At 38.1% G+C, this 18,379-nt stretch overlaps 1 protein-coding gene across 6 annotated transcripts in view; it reads right to left on the bottom strand.

The window, feature by feature from the left end:
- The window catches only part of ZNF827 (zinc finger protein 827), a 108,788-nt gene that overhangs the window by 40,971 nt on the left and 49,438 nt on the right, over positions 1 to 18,379 (bottom strand). For all 6 annotated transcript variants that reach the window (XR_009741269.1, XR_009741270.1, XR_009741271.1 and 3 more), the window contains exon 5: positions 9,441 to 9,674. Coding sequence is in view for 3 of the 6 variants with exons in the window: in XM_061441347.1 (XP_061297331.1) it covers positions 9,441 to 9,674 (234 nt within the window). In the remaining 3 variants the exon portion in view is untranslated. The remainder of the gene's footprint in view (positions 1 to 9,440; positions 9,675 to 18,379) is intronic.

Genomic DNA, 18,379 nt, shown 5'->3' with positions numbered 1-18,379 from the left:
AAACACAGTTTGGTCATCCCTGATAACTAGCTAGTCAGCTTGTTGGTGCCATCTTGTAGTCTTTAGCCAAAACCCTTTAGCACAAAGGCGTATTCATTTCACCTAAATGTAAACTGGTGTGTGTCAACAAGTCCTTTTTCATTCCCCTGACTTTTCCCTCTCCCCATCTTCCTGTTGTTCTTAAGTGGAGGGAAAAAAAAGAATTGAAGGCAGGAGATAAAAGGCACTTGGATATGTTCCAGGGACAATTTACATTAAGTGCTTTCAGTCTTTCCTTGTGACATTTTTAATCCTTAAACATATAAACGAATTATAAAAAACTTTACCATCTATGATCCACCAGATGCATTTCAGACTTCAGATATCTTCATAAAGAATTCTCAACTGAAGTCAAGTTAGAAATACAATATAATACCTTTTTTCTCCTGGTAAGCAGATTTTTCTTCCCCCCTTTTTTTTTAAATTTATTTTTATTTAAAGCTTCCATTAGCCTCTTATTATAAAACCACAGAACACTGCATCTGTGTTTGAAAGTGTAAAAATAGCATGCTGTGCATTGAAAGTGAACACAGAACAGCAAAGGAACGCATCAGGTAACACTGTCAATCAAAAGTTCAGGTAACTCCGCAAACAAATGAGTTCTTCAGATGCCTGACAGACCGAGCTCTGCACCCAGCTGCCAAATTTAGGTGCAGAGTCAAGCTGACCTTTGCTGCTCTCTCTGCTTTTAAAATATTCTTTCTATTTCTGTTCTTGCTCCACAGTTTAATTCCCAGTCCTGCAAATGCTTTTGTATCAGACAAACTGATCTGACCCCAACTAAGGTAAGAGTCAAGCCATACTGATGACCTTCTCCCCCTTATAATCAGCTAGCACTCCAACTGCCCTAACTAAATTTACATATTTGATCATTTCCTTTGACCTTTATCTTCCCAGCTGTGCCCTTTTGATCTGACAGAATGTCCCTGCCAAAGATGAATCCTGTCATACCCTGATTCCCAAAAGCAAACACACAAAGACTGAAGGAGGGTATTTATGATAATTTGACAAGAGCTAATGAAGGGGAAACAGAGTCAGTCTGTCCCATGAGCAGCAATCAGAGGCATACAATCCAGCTGTGCTAGATTTTGTGCTGGGAAAAGACTGTAATTAAGGTTATGCCCATACCCATCTCGCCACACAGGCACAGTTAAACTGTAAATTCTTGAAGATTATTTTCCCTTCTGTGCTACAGACAGTGGAATACATTTGTGGAGTAAGGTGATACCCCTTATTTCCTTACTTAGGTATCTCACATGGTCATAGCACAGCTAAAGTTTTTCAAGTCAAGGGCTGGTACACCGAAAGGTCTCCTGGTTCAAATAATTAAAATCATGATAGCTTTGGCTTCTTTCCACTTTTACATTTCTCATTGAATAACGGCACATAAACTGCAATGTATCAGAATACAATGCTAGCATGGAAGAGTAATTTTCTTCATGTCAGATTTTTGTAAAAGTACAGACATCTAATTCCTAGCAAAAAGCAGCATGGGATAAAGACTTAAGCAGCTCTGAAGTATCCAGACCGTCATCTCCTAAACATGGTCTGCTATTCATTCAAAACTAACCTGGATGAAGCTCAAAACAACAGCAAGGCACTGAACATAGCTCATCTGGCAGAAAATGAACTAAATCACCTAACGTGTGTTTTTCTGCTGTTAACTTTGTGAAACAGAAAGAGCTTAACAAAATGAGACAAAATTACTGCATACATGATGTACTATCAAGTCACAGAGATGCTGTTTCTTTACAGAGCAGTATGACTTTTAATCAGCTGGTCTATAGAAGTCTCAATGAACTTCATCATATTCACATTGACTGAGACAATTTTCCGCATCAGATATGAAAAATGCAGTATTGGACAGGCTTTTTCCAGGAGGAAAGTAATTTCTTCCACAGCTTTCAGGTTCTCTGGCATTCACAACCGCAAGGAATTGCAAAGTAGTGGCACTTGCTAAAAAAGCCAAACAAAACTGAAACATAAAACGATACCTGTATGACCCTAACGCTCAGGTTACAGCATTCATTCCCGGTGGCCTGACACTGCTACCTGAAGAAGGTGTAGCAGTAAGAGCATCTCTGAAATTTAGTGTTAACAATGCCTCTCTGCAGGCTAGGACAGAGACTGACAGGTTTTAGAAAGAGCTTAGTCAAGCTGTGTCTCAGAAAGTTGGGACTAACACAATTCAATGCAAGTTGTGCACAAGTCTGCAATGTGCCCTTGTGGCAACCAAGGCCGACCATGTTTTGAGCTGTATTATCAAAACTGTACCCGCCAGGAGAAGAGTCTTACCCTCTATTCTGCACTTATAAGATTGTTTTTAGAACTGTTCCTCATTTGGGGCTCACCAGTACAGGTGACATCTTGGGACACTGACATCCTGTGGCATGTTCAGTGGAAGGCTACCAATACAGTCAGGGGGCTGCTGCAAGATGCCAGAGGAGAACAGCTAAGAGAACCAGGTTTGTTCAGTTGCTCATATTTGCTGAAATGCCCATCAGCTTTACAAATCAACTTTATGAATCAACTTAGACAAGAAAGCCTTTCCCATATGTCTCATAAATTGGACTCATGTACTAGTTTTCACAATCAAGCAGACAGGGGTAACTAGTGGGTCAACTTGTACTGACTTCAAAAGCTTTCAGTATGAAGAATCAGGCATTTTGTTATGCTAATTGTTCTGATTTGCTAGAAATAAACATGCCCTAAAACAGCTTAAATAAAACCTCAGAGGTAGAGAACAGTTGGCGAGCCCTGAAGGTTCTGCTAGAGACACAACAAGTAACATCTGACATTCCCTAGGGACCTGTGCTTGATGCTTTAGTTTGCTAGTTTGTTTTTTTGTTTTCTCAGACTGCTGTTTTATGTAAGACAACGTCAATGAGCTTTGAATCAATGTAACAGGGTCTTGCTTTTAAAAAAAAAATCATTAAATGGATCATATTTGTTAAAGTGGAACCCCTGAATTTTGTGACTGTGGGGTAGTTTCACAAAAATGCAAGCCAACAACAACAAAAAAGGAGCAAATTAAAGCAGTAGACTAATTTGAGTTGTGACACTCATCTGCTGCTCCTTCAATTAAATGGCAGGATTATGGCGGTTACCTCAAACACCCTACCTGCAAAACACCAGCAATCCCTCAAAACATAGATTAAGAAGCATTTGATAAAAAGTCTACAGACTCAGTAAGTAGTTATTTTACAACATATTCCTATCTATCCAATCTCCCAGTTCAAGAAAATTCCAGTCTAGCATTTCTGCAGCAAGCTGTACTTTTGCAGAGAGCCTGGCTCCAAGTCTGCTGTCTTTACAAGCTGACTCTTCAAAGGCAAGGGGTCTGCAAGAGGCCCTTCTGTAAATACTGTGCATCTATAATCCCTTGACACTTTGCCCACTTTCCATAGCTCTGCAGCCACTCCCACCTGTCTGAACATCATCAAGAAATAGCAGTAAAGCAAAGGATTGGGGAGGGAGGAGGAGGTGGTGGTGTTTAAACTCTTCAATGACTATTCCTAAAAAAATAAATAGAATAAAAATAAATCCAGAACATCAAAAGAAGTACATCTGAACCACAGACATCATGATTTCTTATTATGCTAAATTATCTGATCTTTTAAATTTACATGGTTTTCATTAAATGTCGAGATTACCCTGACGCAGAAAAAAAGAAGATGAATTGCAATAACTTAGAGGTGTTGTATAGCATCTACTGAAATAAAAGCTAGGCTGTGTTAGGAGGTGCTTGGTTTTTTTGTGATTTTTGTGATTTTTGTGATTTTTGATTTGTTTTTTTGAGATATATATGAGGGAAAAAACCTTAGACTTTGCAGACTTCCATTCTTTCCACCCTATACTTCTCCTGTGAATGGGCAGTATTTTTTCACTTTTCCTCCCTTTTGGATTTAGACATTAATGTTGCAATGAAACATGGCAAACCCCATCAACAGGTAAGAATCCACTGCTAGTTGAGTTTTTCTGGGATTATGTTATGCAGATGTCACGGAAAAACTTATTAAATGTACCATAGCCCGATATGAACTTCATGTAGCACAGCATTGGCAGGAGAGTCTCAAACCCTTTTGAAAAAAAAAAAAAATCTGGAGCCTGCCACATTGCAATAATAAATCTAGCAACCTAGAAACTTGTATCTTTTTCTGTGCTGTAAATACAACATAGCTTCACTCTAACCATTCACAGCCAATTTCACATTTCTGTTGGTCAAAAACACGCAAACAAAAAACCCCCAGAAAAACCCTTGGCTAGTAGCAGGATGTGATCTGATCATGTGACTTGCTATGGCTTGCCATCTCTCTAATTCCCATCAAGAGAAAGCCTTATTTTGGGTCATACACTTCCCCACTTTCTTTTCTGGGCTTCTACAGAAGCACCTGCTGCTGCCCAGAGCTTTCTAATAAGCTATTTAGAGAGCAAGGAACAAAAGACTTCCCTGTATTTTCACTCCTCTGCCCATTATCAAGGCTCTCTAACCAGGGATGAAAGCACTCTTGACAGCACCCCTGCAATCTAGGTACTGAGACTCTTAGAAGGTCCTGACAACAGCAAACTCCAAAGACAGAAGCCTACCGCCACAAAAGCTCTTCCCAGAACAGTCCACAAAGTTATGAAAAAGAAATATATAGGAAGGTCCCCAGCTCACCCAAAGAATGCAGTAATGTTCTTTTTCTTCTCCACAGTAACAATAAATCAAAAGGCTGCCAACTCAACCCACTAAACCTGGAAAGATTTTGTGACTGCTAAGAATAATAGCTTACTAGCCATGGACTTGCTGTCGATTTACGTTGCTGATGACAGCCAAGTATAAAGCCACCCAAGCCTTAAAATGAGGTAAATCTGAACCAGCTGTCCAGCCACAGAAACACAGATAGCGCTCCTTGTTAGCAAACTTTTTAAAGTTCCTCTGGAAGTCTGTGCTGCTGTGACTGAACTGGCTTTGGTATGAGCTGATTTAAAGCCTTCTCAGATAGTCCCTCACCTCACTGTACCCTAATGTACAATGTGCCATTTTGGGAATGGAAGGTGTTCTGGCTTTCATCTTATGCTAGAACTGCTAGAACTGTACTATCATCCTTTTTTTCTCTTTCTTCCTCTTTTCAAATAGTTCTAATCTATGTGATTTCAGTTAAATGTAAGATAGTGTCAAAAAAATTAACTGCAAGGCACAAAATTGGAAATCAGCATAAACATTTTCAAGTGGATAAAGACTTAATCAAAAAAAGTGGGAAAACCCCCCTAAATCTCCCACAGTTACCAGCTGTGCTGAAAGAGGAATTGTCATATAGTTGTGACAATATAAAGGTAATAATAAATGGAGTTGATCAAGAATGCTTTTGGAATCAACTGAATGCAACAAGTACTTCATGATCTTGAAACAAAAATCAAGTACGAGTTAACTGCAAGTGCTGATAACCCAAAATTATGACACACTGTTGGTACTGGGCAATTGGTGTATTACAAGAAACACTGTGTGACTCAAGGATGAAAGTACAAAGAATCCAAAAGAACCGAATAGTACAAAGGTCATGCATTCGTTAGTGATAACAAGGATATGTGCAATACATGGGAAATTGATCCAAAAAAGAGAGGAGGAAAACAACCTGAGTTACTGTAGAAATGCGAGATGATCACAAACAAGATACAGCTCAAATAAAGGCAAATGTGATTCAAGCAACATTTCTAGGAAAGACAGGGACATACTAATGTCACAGTTCAAGGCTAAAAGACTATTATAAAATGCTAGTACCTGGAATAGATTTGATACACCTCCAGCTATGCATTTATTTTTGGACAAGGGGGAACACTGTATGCTTCTGAAAGATCATACGTGCCCAAAACATATTAGCAGCATGATTATTTCAAAAGAAAGGTGAGTTTTTAGACTTACACCCTAGCAGGTAAATGCAAATGTTTATTTTAAATTTCAGTCTCCTCTGAAACCTACCTTTCTATTTACAAGACTGAGTGCATAAGACTAACCAGATACACCACTTATTTCAACATTTTGACACATAAATTAGCTTTTCCACGAAAAGAGAACTAGTAAGAATGCAGAAAATAGGTTCAGGTGTATTTTAAATACATCACTTCCATTTCCTTTAAGTGATTCACTGCAACATTTAATAGGAATTCAAAATCTGCAGGGATGGCCCCCTTCCAAACAGAGATAAGAGTGATTTGCCCCACTCCACTATTTCCTCGAATCTATTTGCTTACCATTGGATCTAGTCTCAGTCAAAACTTAGTAATGGACAGAATTCACAGTTCACTTTAGTACATTCATATAAATCATGGCAGTCATTTCATGTTCTCTAAAATGTAGGTTAAAAGCTGCACTAAAGCTGAAACTTTGCCTGTTAACCCCCAAAGACCATTTCTTCAAAATACGTGTTTAATTTATTTTTAAGTTCCAGATCAGTCATTAGGAAGTTTTGTTTTGACTGTCTGGATGGAAATAGGCTCTACCTAGATATGCCCAGGACACATTAACCTTCTTAGTTTGAATAATTCTTCGGAAGAAGTGTGAGTAGGTATCAAGTGACTAAGTATCAAGTTTGTGAACTGTGAGGCAGGAGATTTGAATCCAAGTGGACACAGCAGAGAAAAAACTGGTACAGAAAGGCACAGCATCTCCAGATGAAGTTCTGTACATCTACCTCTACACTAACACCTCATAAATGTTCTATTAATGTTCTACTAAAGTAAACTGTGTTCATTCTTCCACATTTTCCTAGCTTTAGAAAAGTTTCTGAGTGGCTGACAAATCATTCCATTATCGGGGGCTAGTGTGGGCTGGTGCATACTATAGGAGAGACTTACCGCAAACTACCAGTCCACACTAGACTAGAGCTGGAAAGGCCTTCCGCTACACTGGACAAGCTCAGCTAAGAGCTAGCAACACAGCATCTCTGTTTGGTAAAAGAGGTTTCCCAGTGAAAAATATAAAGCAGTGTATCTTTTATGTGAAAGCATGGTCTATGCCTAAATCCCAAGAGGCTGTGACAATCACCAGTATTATTGTTTAGGGGGTAACAGAAGCATGTATATCAGGAACACAGAAAGCAAAATGCTATGAAGGGTCAGAAATCCATTGTTGAATTTGTATGCAGCACAGGGTCTGGAAATTAGTACCACACAGAAGAAAGTGAAAATAACAAAGCAAGGATGTAATCCATTCAGTCTTTACCAAGAATATATATAGCCAGGAAGGACCTGACTTAACCTGATTATATAATATATCAAATCTAATAAGGGCACTTGACTGAAGATTTCCTACAGACAGTAGAACATCCAGACATACTCATTACTCTCCTCATCCCCCCCCCCCCCCCCCCCCCCTCCAGTATCAGGAAAAAGAAGGAATTTTAATCCTATTTTCACTTTATTCTAAGGAAGTGGCTTAATTGTTTAAGTTCTAAATCACCAAAACCAGAATGTAGAATTGCTTCAGATAAGCTGGGAAGTCAACAGTGATCTGAGTATTCTACCAGATAAAGTAAACATAAAAAAAAAACAAACACTAAAGTGGCTAGTGATCTTATATATTCCTTTCACATTTTTCCTACATTAAACTGTATCTTAGTATTCCCTCCTTCATAGTTTTTGACTTAGATAGTAATTCTTGACAAGTGCAAGTCAAAAACAGCGAAGTGATAAACTTTGTATAACCCCACCCACTGGCTGATTCAGGAACACCAACTGCAGTAATACCCATCTGAATAAATCCTAGAGTAATGCTTTACCTTCTCATCTATGGATTAACCAAAAAGACCCCTATCAGCAAAAACTGCTCAATCGTGAGCAGTTTAAAATAACAGAAATGTTAAACTAGTGCATTTCTTACTACAATCTTTAAAGACTGGGAGTTCCCAACAGAAGTGACCAAAAACTTTGACCACTTTATACATGTCAGACTTCATCTATATAAACAGACATTTAAGTCACAAATATTCTAATATAATAACCTGCAATAAAACTATTTAAACCCAGCCTGCTAGTGCTGAATTCAAGAATTACAATCAAGAAACCTATTGTCTCTGAAGTACTTTAGTTACGAAGCATTTTCTTTATGAAAATAGATACATAAATTTATTTCTGCCAGCAAAAATAAAGTCACAGGTTAACATTCATTAGGCTGTAAAGTTCTGTTATCAGAACATCATTCTCAAACCAGTTACCAGCAGCAACAGTGCACAATATCAATAACCAAATGTTTAGTTTTTGGGACTCTGTAAAATAATTGGGAAACTTCTGCTCTGATTAACTTCTGCTTTTTGCACCATTAACTCAAACTTTCTTGCAATCAATGATTAAAATTATTTTGAAAATTAAAGTGTGCAGGTATGAACAGGAGTGAATTAATGACACGTTAGAACTTATGGGGGGACCTAGTCAGTTAAAGTCTTCCAGCTATGCATTTGACCTCAAATTCAATGTTGAAAGCATCCAATCAAGGGAAAAAAAACAACCTGATGGCTTTGGCAGTGTTCTCACAAGTTACTAAACTTGTAAACATTCCCACTGGCACTTGCATGACATTGGCATACTTAAAAAAAATAAGTAAGTCCAGCCTTGGAGAAGACTTAAAAACTAACTCATCCAGTTTAGGCGAGGAAGTATGAAACCCACCCTCCAAGACTGAGTTTCACATCTTGTTCTGAAAAATTCAAAAGTCTATTAGAACTTCAAAGCCTTTTTGTCACTCACTTAACCTGTTCCCAGCAGAGAGAATCCAACCCTTTCACTTTCTCTTAAAGTTAAACCTTGACTCTGACAGTGGGACAAGGCATAATTAGTGGTACATACATTTTTATTTGACTCCCTCCAGCTGTACCAGTACATATGCGTATACACATGCATACTTGTCTGGCAAAAGGATTTCACTAAGGCAAAGTAGGAGAGTTCAAGTGGTCTCCCCAACACCAGAAATCTGGCTCAGTTTGCATTATATTTTTAACTATGTATCTTATGAGTACAAGATACTGTTGAAAAAAAATAAAAGGCTTTAAAAGTCATCATTTATAAAGCTGTATCAGATATAGCTCAGTACAGACATACAGTCTAATGATGTTAATGAGAGATGTGAATAAATTGGTATTAACATGTTTTGGTACACTTGAAAAATGACAACATCTAAAAGTTTTAAGGCATCATTTCTTTTACTTATCCCATAGTCATTAATTCGAAAACCAGAACACAGATAATTGGATACTATGGCAACAGACCAAACTGAGGTGTCATATGCATATGAACCTGTGTAGACAGACTTTTTATATTGTTCATTCACTTGCTACTAAAGCTAAATATTCCTTTTGCAAGGTAAGCTTGAGAGCATACATGAAAAAGAAATTAAGAAGCTGAATGCAATTAAATTAAATATCTACCTGAGAGCTTCATGAGGAGCTCAGATGCTGCCTTGACTGACATGTCCTGCCTCATTACATTTGCCTGCACTTCCTGTGGCTTGAGTTTCTCCTCAGGGACATTTGGAGCTGAGGCTTCAGGCTCCTGGCTGAACACATAGATGGACTGAGACAAGGCTGAACTTGGAGCTTCTTCATCTGTAGGCTCCTCTTTCACTTTAAATTTAGGAGTCAAGGGCTCTTTTTGATTTGCAGCTGTCAAGAGAAGGAAACAAGTGAGACTTAAGGTATGTAATATATAATCACAGAGCAGCTAGTAACAGGAAGAAACCGTAACATGAGAAATGCTAGAGCAGGCAGTGGAAGCAAGCATGTCAAACAGTATTCAAAGACACTTCAAGAGATAAATAAACTTCTGCATCTTTTGAACAAAGGGATAATATTGAAACACAAAAACTGCATGTACCAAAGCTCAAGAAACCATCCTTCTCCTCTTACTTTTTTGTCCCTATGGCTCCTAAAGGCATTCCTCTGGTCATTGGTTTGTAAAACTTCTAGAGACTTGATGGAAGTTTACAACATCATTTCACACAAGGGCAAATTTGGAAAAGCCCATGGGTACTACACACTGAGCTCTTAGAGCATGGAAGAGAGGCAAGAGATAAACAGTAGAAAGATATGAAGGAGGGGAGAAAGGGAAAAGACAGCAAATTCTTAGGTCCTTCAAGTTGGCACTTGTTAAGAAAGAGAGCAGAGAGATTTTAGGAAGACAGCTCTGCACTAGAAGATGCTGTTAGAGCAGTGTTCCAGGTTCTACACCCATAAAAGAGAGCAAGTTTAAAATAACCCTTTCAATTACTCCATGTAAGCAGCTGCATAACCTTAGAGAAGGGTAGAGAGACTTGGAGTTATTTAAAATCTACACACTGAACAATCTTCTTCCAATACCCTTTGACAGTGGTGGATCCTTTGCATGGTGTTTGGTTGAAGGGATAAAACCAAGAATGCCTCTTAAACAATACCTCCAAACCCAAGCAATATAAATTTACAGGCAGACTGAATGACAAACAGGAGGCTAAAGAAGATGCACTATTTTTCAGCAGTTCTTCTTATAATTCTTTACGTTTGACCATTAAGAGATATTTCCTTCCCTACATCTTAGTGCCTTTTTCTTGTTTAAAATTTCACTTTAAATTCCCAGTAACATATAGCAGATGACTTGTTCGGTGCCCCAAACTGCAGTGAGTTTGGATTTCTCACCTCTCTAAAACTCTGTCTCCACAATCCTGAAAGACAGAGCATCATCCCCATTTTGTTCGCCTTCTAAGCATTCCCACCATTTACGTCACTATTGCTCCTACATATTTTGCTCCATCCACAAGACAATCCTCCACATTACCCCATAGCACAACACTTCAGTTTATATTCCAGGCTTGATCGATTTTTCTGCTTTCTTATTGGTTAGCAAGACATTACCAAAGAACAAGATCAAAGAAAGTGATATAAGCAGCATGTACATAGACATTGCTGCTATTCATTACTCCAAAAATTAAATTACCTTATGTGTCTAATTTTTAATATGACCTATAAGCACTTAAGCATTTTTACCAATATGAGAAATTGCTTTTCCCATTTTTTATATTTTTTTTTAAAAGAGCAAAAGCTGAAATATGAAACATTCAAACACGCTGTAATTCATTAAAATACAGGTTAAGGCGCTCAAACTAATCTTAACTTTACCAAGGTACTTACAAAAAACTTCCATCTACCTTCTTTATCCACACCTACATCCTTCTACATCTTTCTGGCTCAGTATATTCTGGGGTTTGACCTAGGGTGATTAATGGTCACCAAAAAAACCCAAAAAGACCCAAAACTTCCATGCCACACTTCCTTCTCTTTTAAAACATTCTACTTTTGCTGCTACTGATATAAAAAATACCTCCACCAGGAGCTGAGTGCAACTGATAGAGAGCATTCTGCCTGAATGTTCAAAAAACCTGGAGAAATATTTTGAATTTATTAATTTCAATAAGTTATTAATTCAAATTCACCCAGAACATAAAGGAAACATGAATTTGAGTAAAGAGGTAGAGACAACCCACTAATAGCAATTACTAACCTGTGAAGCCGACTATGTTTTTTGCCCATGAACCAGGGCAGAAAACGAACCAGGTACTGAAAGCACCAGAGATCAGGCCAGCACACACTTTTACCACTCAGAATATAGAGATGATATCAAATTCACACAGAATCACAGAATGGTTTGGGTTGGAAAGGACCTTAAGATTATCAAGTTCAATCCCCTGCCATGGGCAGGAACATCTCCCATTAGACCAGGTTGCTCAAGGCCCTGTCCAACCTGGCCTTGAACATACATAGTTCAGTGTAAGAATGCAACCATGGGTCCATTATAAGCCAGGTTAAGAACAATGAAAAAACATCCACATACAAATCAAATCACTATAACAGAATTCATATAATATCACAGCCTTAAACTAGGAACCTTTTTCAGAGTCAGACTCTAGAGTATGCAGTGGCAGACACTTTATGGGTTCCCCTACCACAAAAAAGGAGGATCAAAGTGGACACTTTTGGAAGAAATCAACATTTATTAAACCCTCTTATCACCAAGCCTAAATTCAGCAGCCAGTTTGACCCAATCTAAGGGCAGGTGTCAAGTGCTCTATGCTCTTTATCCCAGGGTATTCTCAAGCTCTACTGAGATGCTATTGCTCAGAGAACCAGAACTTCAAGGTAGGTCACATCAGAGTTTAAACACACCCAGAATGACTTGAAGGTGGAATCCAGCAAGTTTCCCTCCTTCCTTATGTTTCACCTTCCTTTTCTCTCCCTGCTCCACACATTAGCTCTCCACATACTGCTGTATGCCACTGCTCCCTCACACTTCTGAGCTGCCACTTGGGATACCAATGCTAAAAGTATGCTGACAACAACCAGCACAACATCAGGCATAATCTAAATGGGTTTTTCATGAGATCTATATACTCAGTTTGTCCCTGTGTGTCTACAAGATGTCACTTATAAGAAACATAAAACATAGTCAGGGTCCTACAGTCCAGAGGAGGTCCTGAAGATGTGCATTTGGCAGTATTACATTAAGGGGAAAAGAAGCCCAGACTATTGTTCTTACTCATGTTGCTGGTTCTACCTACTCTAGGCTGCTGTGCTTTGGACAGATGATAGAATTTAAAAATTAGGAAAGAAGTAGGCTTTTATTTCATTAATTAACTGACAGCACATTTTTTGAACTGACCACACTTTCCAAAAATCAAACACTCTAATTGCAGACACAGAAACAGATGAGTTATTTACCTCATTCTTCTTCTCCCAGGAAACAAAAACAAATAAAATCAGACAACTGTTGGGTCACTTTCAACCAAATTGCTTCAATTAATGGGACTTTTGCTTCAACTAATGTAGCCTTTACTCCTCCTTGAAAAATACTAAAGTCGATTCCAATGTAAATGAAGCCTAAATAGAAGGGCAAATAAAAAATCGGGGAAGTTATCCAGTCTATCAGATCCATACATTAAAACTAGAGGAAAAAAAAAAAATCCCCAAAACACCAAAGCTCCCCACCAATTTTGCCTCTGTCCCATCTTGGATCCATAATTACAGACAAAATTGCAAACACATGGGAAACAGCAACTATGATGCGTCCACTAGTCATATTAGAGAGAACAGTAAACAGATGTAAGAAAAAAAACATTGCAAATAAGAGAAATAAATGTCGACTGAGACTAGAGGGGTTTAAAAAAAAAGCCACGAACAACAAAACCACCCTATGATTGAGGAATCTTTTAAAAATAAGAACTAGACAAGGATTAAAAAGATGATGTTTAGGTCTATTAAAGTATTTTTGAATGACAATATTATTAGTCCCCAGAAGGAATAACATCTTCTATCTACATACAAAAATAGATGCACATATATATACTTCATTTGTATTTAATTTACATTCATTCTGAATTGCAGTGAGTGCAGATTGAAGGATGCGTTGCCCGTAGACTGAGCCCAAAAAAGCCCAGCAATTTAATTTTGAAATATACCATGAGAAAAAAAAAAACAAAAAACCAACCCACCCAGCAAATGCAACCAACAGGCAGCAATCTCTCAAGCAGAGTTGATAATACTCCATTTGTTCCATTCTATTCCATACCCAGAAAAAAAAACAAAACAAAAAAACAGATCAAAGAAGATTCCAGACTGATGATTTTTATCTTCCTGGCAACTGGAGTCATTTGAGCCATTTAGCAAAAGTAGATGATGGAAGTTATAACACTTTCCTCAACCTGCCAAATGCCACAAAAAAAGCTTTGGGCATCTGCCACTAATCTGAAACACTGACAGAAGCTGCTAACTGCATCAGTCCACTTACAAGGATTTCTAAATGCTCGAAGTGTTTATAATTGAAAGAGGAAAAATGGGCTGATTACTTCAAGGCAAGCTTAGTGTTACAAGTCACAAGCAGCAAAGAGTTGGTCACCATTCAGTCCATCTGTCTGAGCAAACGTGAGAAAGAATCCACAATAAAAACGCTGTCACAAAAGAGGCCACAAGAAAAAGCATCAGAGTGTGGGTCAAAATGAACTGTGATGAAAGTACCATAGTACACCGCTGTACCATCCTATTATTTTACAAGTGATGCCTGACTACAGCTACGAAGATGAGACTGAGCAGGCCAGTCATGGCTTACAGAAAAGTGAAGACATATTCCAAAAGGCATTGCATATTGAACTGGTCTTGAGATCTTGTGGGAAAGCCTCCCTTTGTGATCCTTCTCAGAGCCACTGTGGCAAGAGAATCATGGCATGACTTCTACCTGAGGAAGAAACATCCTGCCAGAGCTAGAGTATCTGAATGATATACGGAGCTTTTCATTGCACATGGTAATTTGTGAGATGTGGCAGTTATAAGAAACCAAGGACCTCTGACAGATCAGTTCTGCAGTATTTGGAAGACACATTTCCCTAACACTGAGCACCAATATTCTGAAGGCAGCTATAGTTAATAAAGAATATGACTTGAGTCTTCTACCAGTTTCGCTCTAGTAATTGAAATGTGCAGGTAGGTATTGGCATTCTGCATGAAGACTAGGGCTTATATTTTGCTGATATTCAAGAACTGAGTAAGGGGTACAAACACTGCAGTAGAAGCCTCTAGTGAGCTAACTGTTTTGCAAGAAAAATCTATGCAATTGGAACCAGCTGGAGAATCTCCAGACTAAAATCCAATTGGGCTGATAAATTGTGTCCAGCTTATTAAACATCGAGGCTATCTACACTGTAAGTGGCCCAAAAGGAGAAATACTGTTCTACTGGCAACCTAGATGGTCCCTCATTTCTTTCTAGTGCCTTCTGCCCTGGCGTATTAATCTATCCCAGAGCACCTCCTGCTACCTAACCATGCTGGGAGCTCTAACTCAATTACATCCCATTTTCAAAGCCCTCTACTCTGCTCTCAGCCAAATAAACTAACCAACAGGGCTACAAGGAAGAGGACGCGAACTATTGATAAAAACCCAACTTATTACTCAAGGGCACTCAGCATTGCAGCATTTCTTTTTAACAAAACAGTGGATCACCAAAATAAACAATCATGAGAAGTATGATGATGCCAAGACTTGCCACCTCTGGGCTTCCAGAGACCACTTAGAATACAAGGTCTTTCACACAATCTTGCTTAAGTATGTTAAAAATATGTAAGAGAGATTAAGGAAAGACATGCTAACTATCCCGATCTTCTCTAAAGCAGCTACCTGGCCTTGTAGAAATTGTTCCTGCCCATGGCATAGAACTAAATAATCTTTAGGATCCCTCCTTACCCAAACCATTCTATGATTCTGATTTGTATTTGAGGAGCTGTAGTCAAGCAAAATGAGACACAGCACTGAAAAATGACCAATCCTGCTACTGTCCCCCCGAATTTCACAACGTTCTAGTCCAAGGAGAACGGAAGAATTAGGCAAATTGCTATGGCACCTGTAGGATGACACATCCCCCCAAGCCCTAAGATATCTGTTACATTGCCAAAGTCCTACTTCCAAAACAAGGTCGTAATATCTGCCAAGACCATCTTCTTTCCAGATAAAAATAAAAATAACAGTAGAATAGGCAAAATTCTGAGGAAGCTATAGAAAAAAAAGGAGGAGAGTGAAAGGAGCAAAGAGAAATTTGTATCTGATAGGAAATAACTGTTAGTAGTATAGATATTTCTTCTCTCTACAAAGGAGCAGAAACAGAGAAGGAGAAAAACACCACCAGACTGACCTTTATATTTGTTTAAGAAAACAACACCCAAAACAATCAGAAATGATGGAAATAACAATGTCTCCAATTCCCCTTTTGGATAGATGTGACAGAAAGGCTCATGAGCTAGGACTTCTGCTCAGAGTAATGGTGTAATCAAGGAAGCAAAAGAGTTTAGTCTTATACTCTAAGAGTTTGTATAGATATTAAAACTAAATTGTAAGCACAGGGCTGGTCCAGAATCATATTCATGTCTTCTTTTAAGCTGTATTGGGCTGAGTACACAAAAAAGTATTTGTTATTCTGCATTTAAAAAGAGTGGATTAGAGCAGAGTCTACACTGTTTTATCTTGCTAAATTCTACGTACTCCTTCAAGGTGTGAAGCATGATGGGGTATGCCTTTAAGGATGGTGGGAAATTGTGGATGGAAGACTAGCAGTTGCTAAAAAGAGATTATAAGGGTAGCGATACATCAGTGGCAAAGATTATTACAAGCTTTTATTTGCCCAAGTCTTAATTAGCTGCGCTATTGCCCCTTTTCAGTTTTATTTTAAATTAAAGATTTATATGGAAATTGTGAATCTGGAGAGACACTTCAAAGAGAGATCTTGATGACACTGGGGTATTTACACTGACAGCAGCATTATGGAATTCAAGGTATTTTTAAATTAAGGATGTAGCTCAATAATTGCCAGCCCTGTGCTCTTACATATTCTAATTGAAATTTTACATTCTGGCATCAACCCTGAATCCTAAATATAGGCAGCATGGTCTTTTCTTTGGAACCCACTACACAAATGCATCAATTATAACAATTTAATTAGACATGCTTTTATTTTATTAAAAATAGCTCTTTGAAGAGTTAAAGCCAGTCAGTCCAGTATTGTCAATGGCAAATCTAAAACATTTCAAATTACTTGTATTACCTTTAAGGAATGCAGTAATTTTTAAGAACCAAACAGAACAAATAATCCAAGTGATTACTTAGCTTATCTACTAATATTTTGTACGTAGCAGTCTGATGACTTACTACTTCATTATCCCATTAACAGAATCAGCTAATAAAACATGAACGCAAAGTCCAAGTACTTTGGATAGTCACCAAAACCCCATGGTGGCATTATTTTCCAAAATAAAAATTTTACTCTTCACAGAATAGTGACAGCAGATATGACTTAAACTGGGAGAAAACATGGTTTCTCATTTGTTTAACAGGGGCAGCCCCAGGCCCTCAGAATGTTATCTCTCCTTCCTCCTCTCTATTTTAAACTTTTTCATGCAAGTAACTTGGGGAACATTAAAAGAACTGCAGAAGCAGGGCACACTTCATAATATACACCATCACAAGATAAGAGACTGACGCATGCTTTCTAGAGTAACACACTTGGTGAACACAGGGAAGATGTGGAGAGAGGCCAGCAATGAAGTATGCCTTACAATTACTGTTTCCACACAGAATTCCTTTGAGATCAATAGCGCAAGAATCCCATTCATTCTGATGGGATTCATTTCTTTTTGAATGTTATGAAAAGTAACTGCAGCAGATAACACAGGCACAGTAATAGCTTCACTAGAGTACACCGGCCATTGTAATTTGGATCACTGTGAAAGCCATTTTTTATTACAAAAGAACTTAAAGCCCTAGAAGTAGGTGAAAGGACATCAGTATTTAAAGAGATGTAGAGATAACATCTGCCACTGAAATCTTTGAAACAGGAAAAGCAAATACTCTGCAAATTAAGATATGAATGCAGTTACAAAGTTTCAACATGGAATTAATGGACTGGGTTAAGGAAACATTCTGGCAAAGCACTGATCCAGCAAAGTAGTTGTCCAACTTCAAGCATAAAAGAAGTCCTACTGAAGTGGGAAGATTTGAAGGCAAAAACTTGCCCATGCTTAAATATTCTTCTGTTTATATGTTAAGAGTCATCTGATAATTGTCTTTACAAACATTAACCCTTTCAAATTTTAAATAAAATTTCAGAGAACACTTTGAATTTCTTGAGAACATAAAAGAATCTCCTACCTTAAACTAGGACGTAAAGAATGGAATCGGGGAAAAACAAATATCAAGATTTGTTCTTTTTTTTTAGATTTACATTTGGTGCTATGTGTTATGCTTTATTTCATAAAACATGTAACTGAAAATCTTTCTGGCAAGCAATGGAACATAATAAGGGCTGAAGGGATCTCAAGAGGTCACCCACAGCAATATTTCCCAACCTCTTTAAACATAAGCTCTCCTAAGCCTTTCTGAAAAAATTTCAGAGGCCATTTTGAGCAATGTCATCCAATTCGTTTCTGCGCCACTCAAAATCAGGTCTAACACTGAACATCTGTGAATTTTTTCCCCACTTTGCTTCTCTACATATTGCTGCTTGTTTATGTTCAGATAAAATTTCTTGCAACTGCTTCTAATGCCCTGTGGTTCACTGGCTGAGATACACATACACAGATCTGGTCCATCCTACTGCCTAATATGTGATCCAACATATCTGACAGGTAGTCATTTAACCTGTTTTTAAAATTCTCCAGTGGCAGACATGGCCATCTCTCCAGCCACACTACCATAGAGTTTTAACTGCCTCAACTTTTATGAAGATTTTTCTAGTGCTGACTTAAACCCTACAGCAACATAAGCCCACTATTTTTTATTATAATTATGATGAATCAACAGATTATTT

The sequence above is a fragment of the Pezoporus flaviventris genome, unplaced genomic scaffold (genome assembly GCF_033815535.1).
Source record: "Pezoporus flaviventris isolate CSIRO_AGI_PZ_B2104156 unplaced genomic scaffold, CSIRO_AGI_Pfla_v1 ptg000002l, whole genome shotgun sequence".
NCBI classification, from domain to species: Eukaryota; Metazoa; Chordata; class Aves; order Psittaciformes; family Psittacidae; genus Pezoporus; species Pezoporus flaviventris.
Note: the sequence above shows the minus strand (reverse complement) of the source record. Positions and strands in the feature narration are given on the sequence as shown.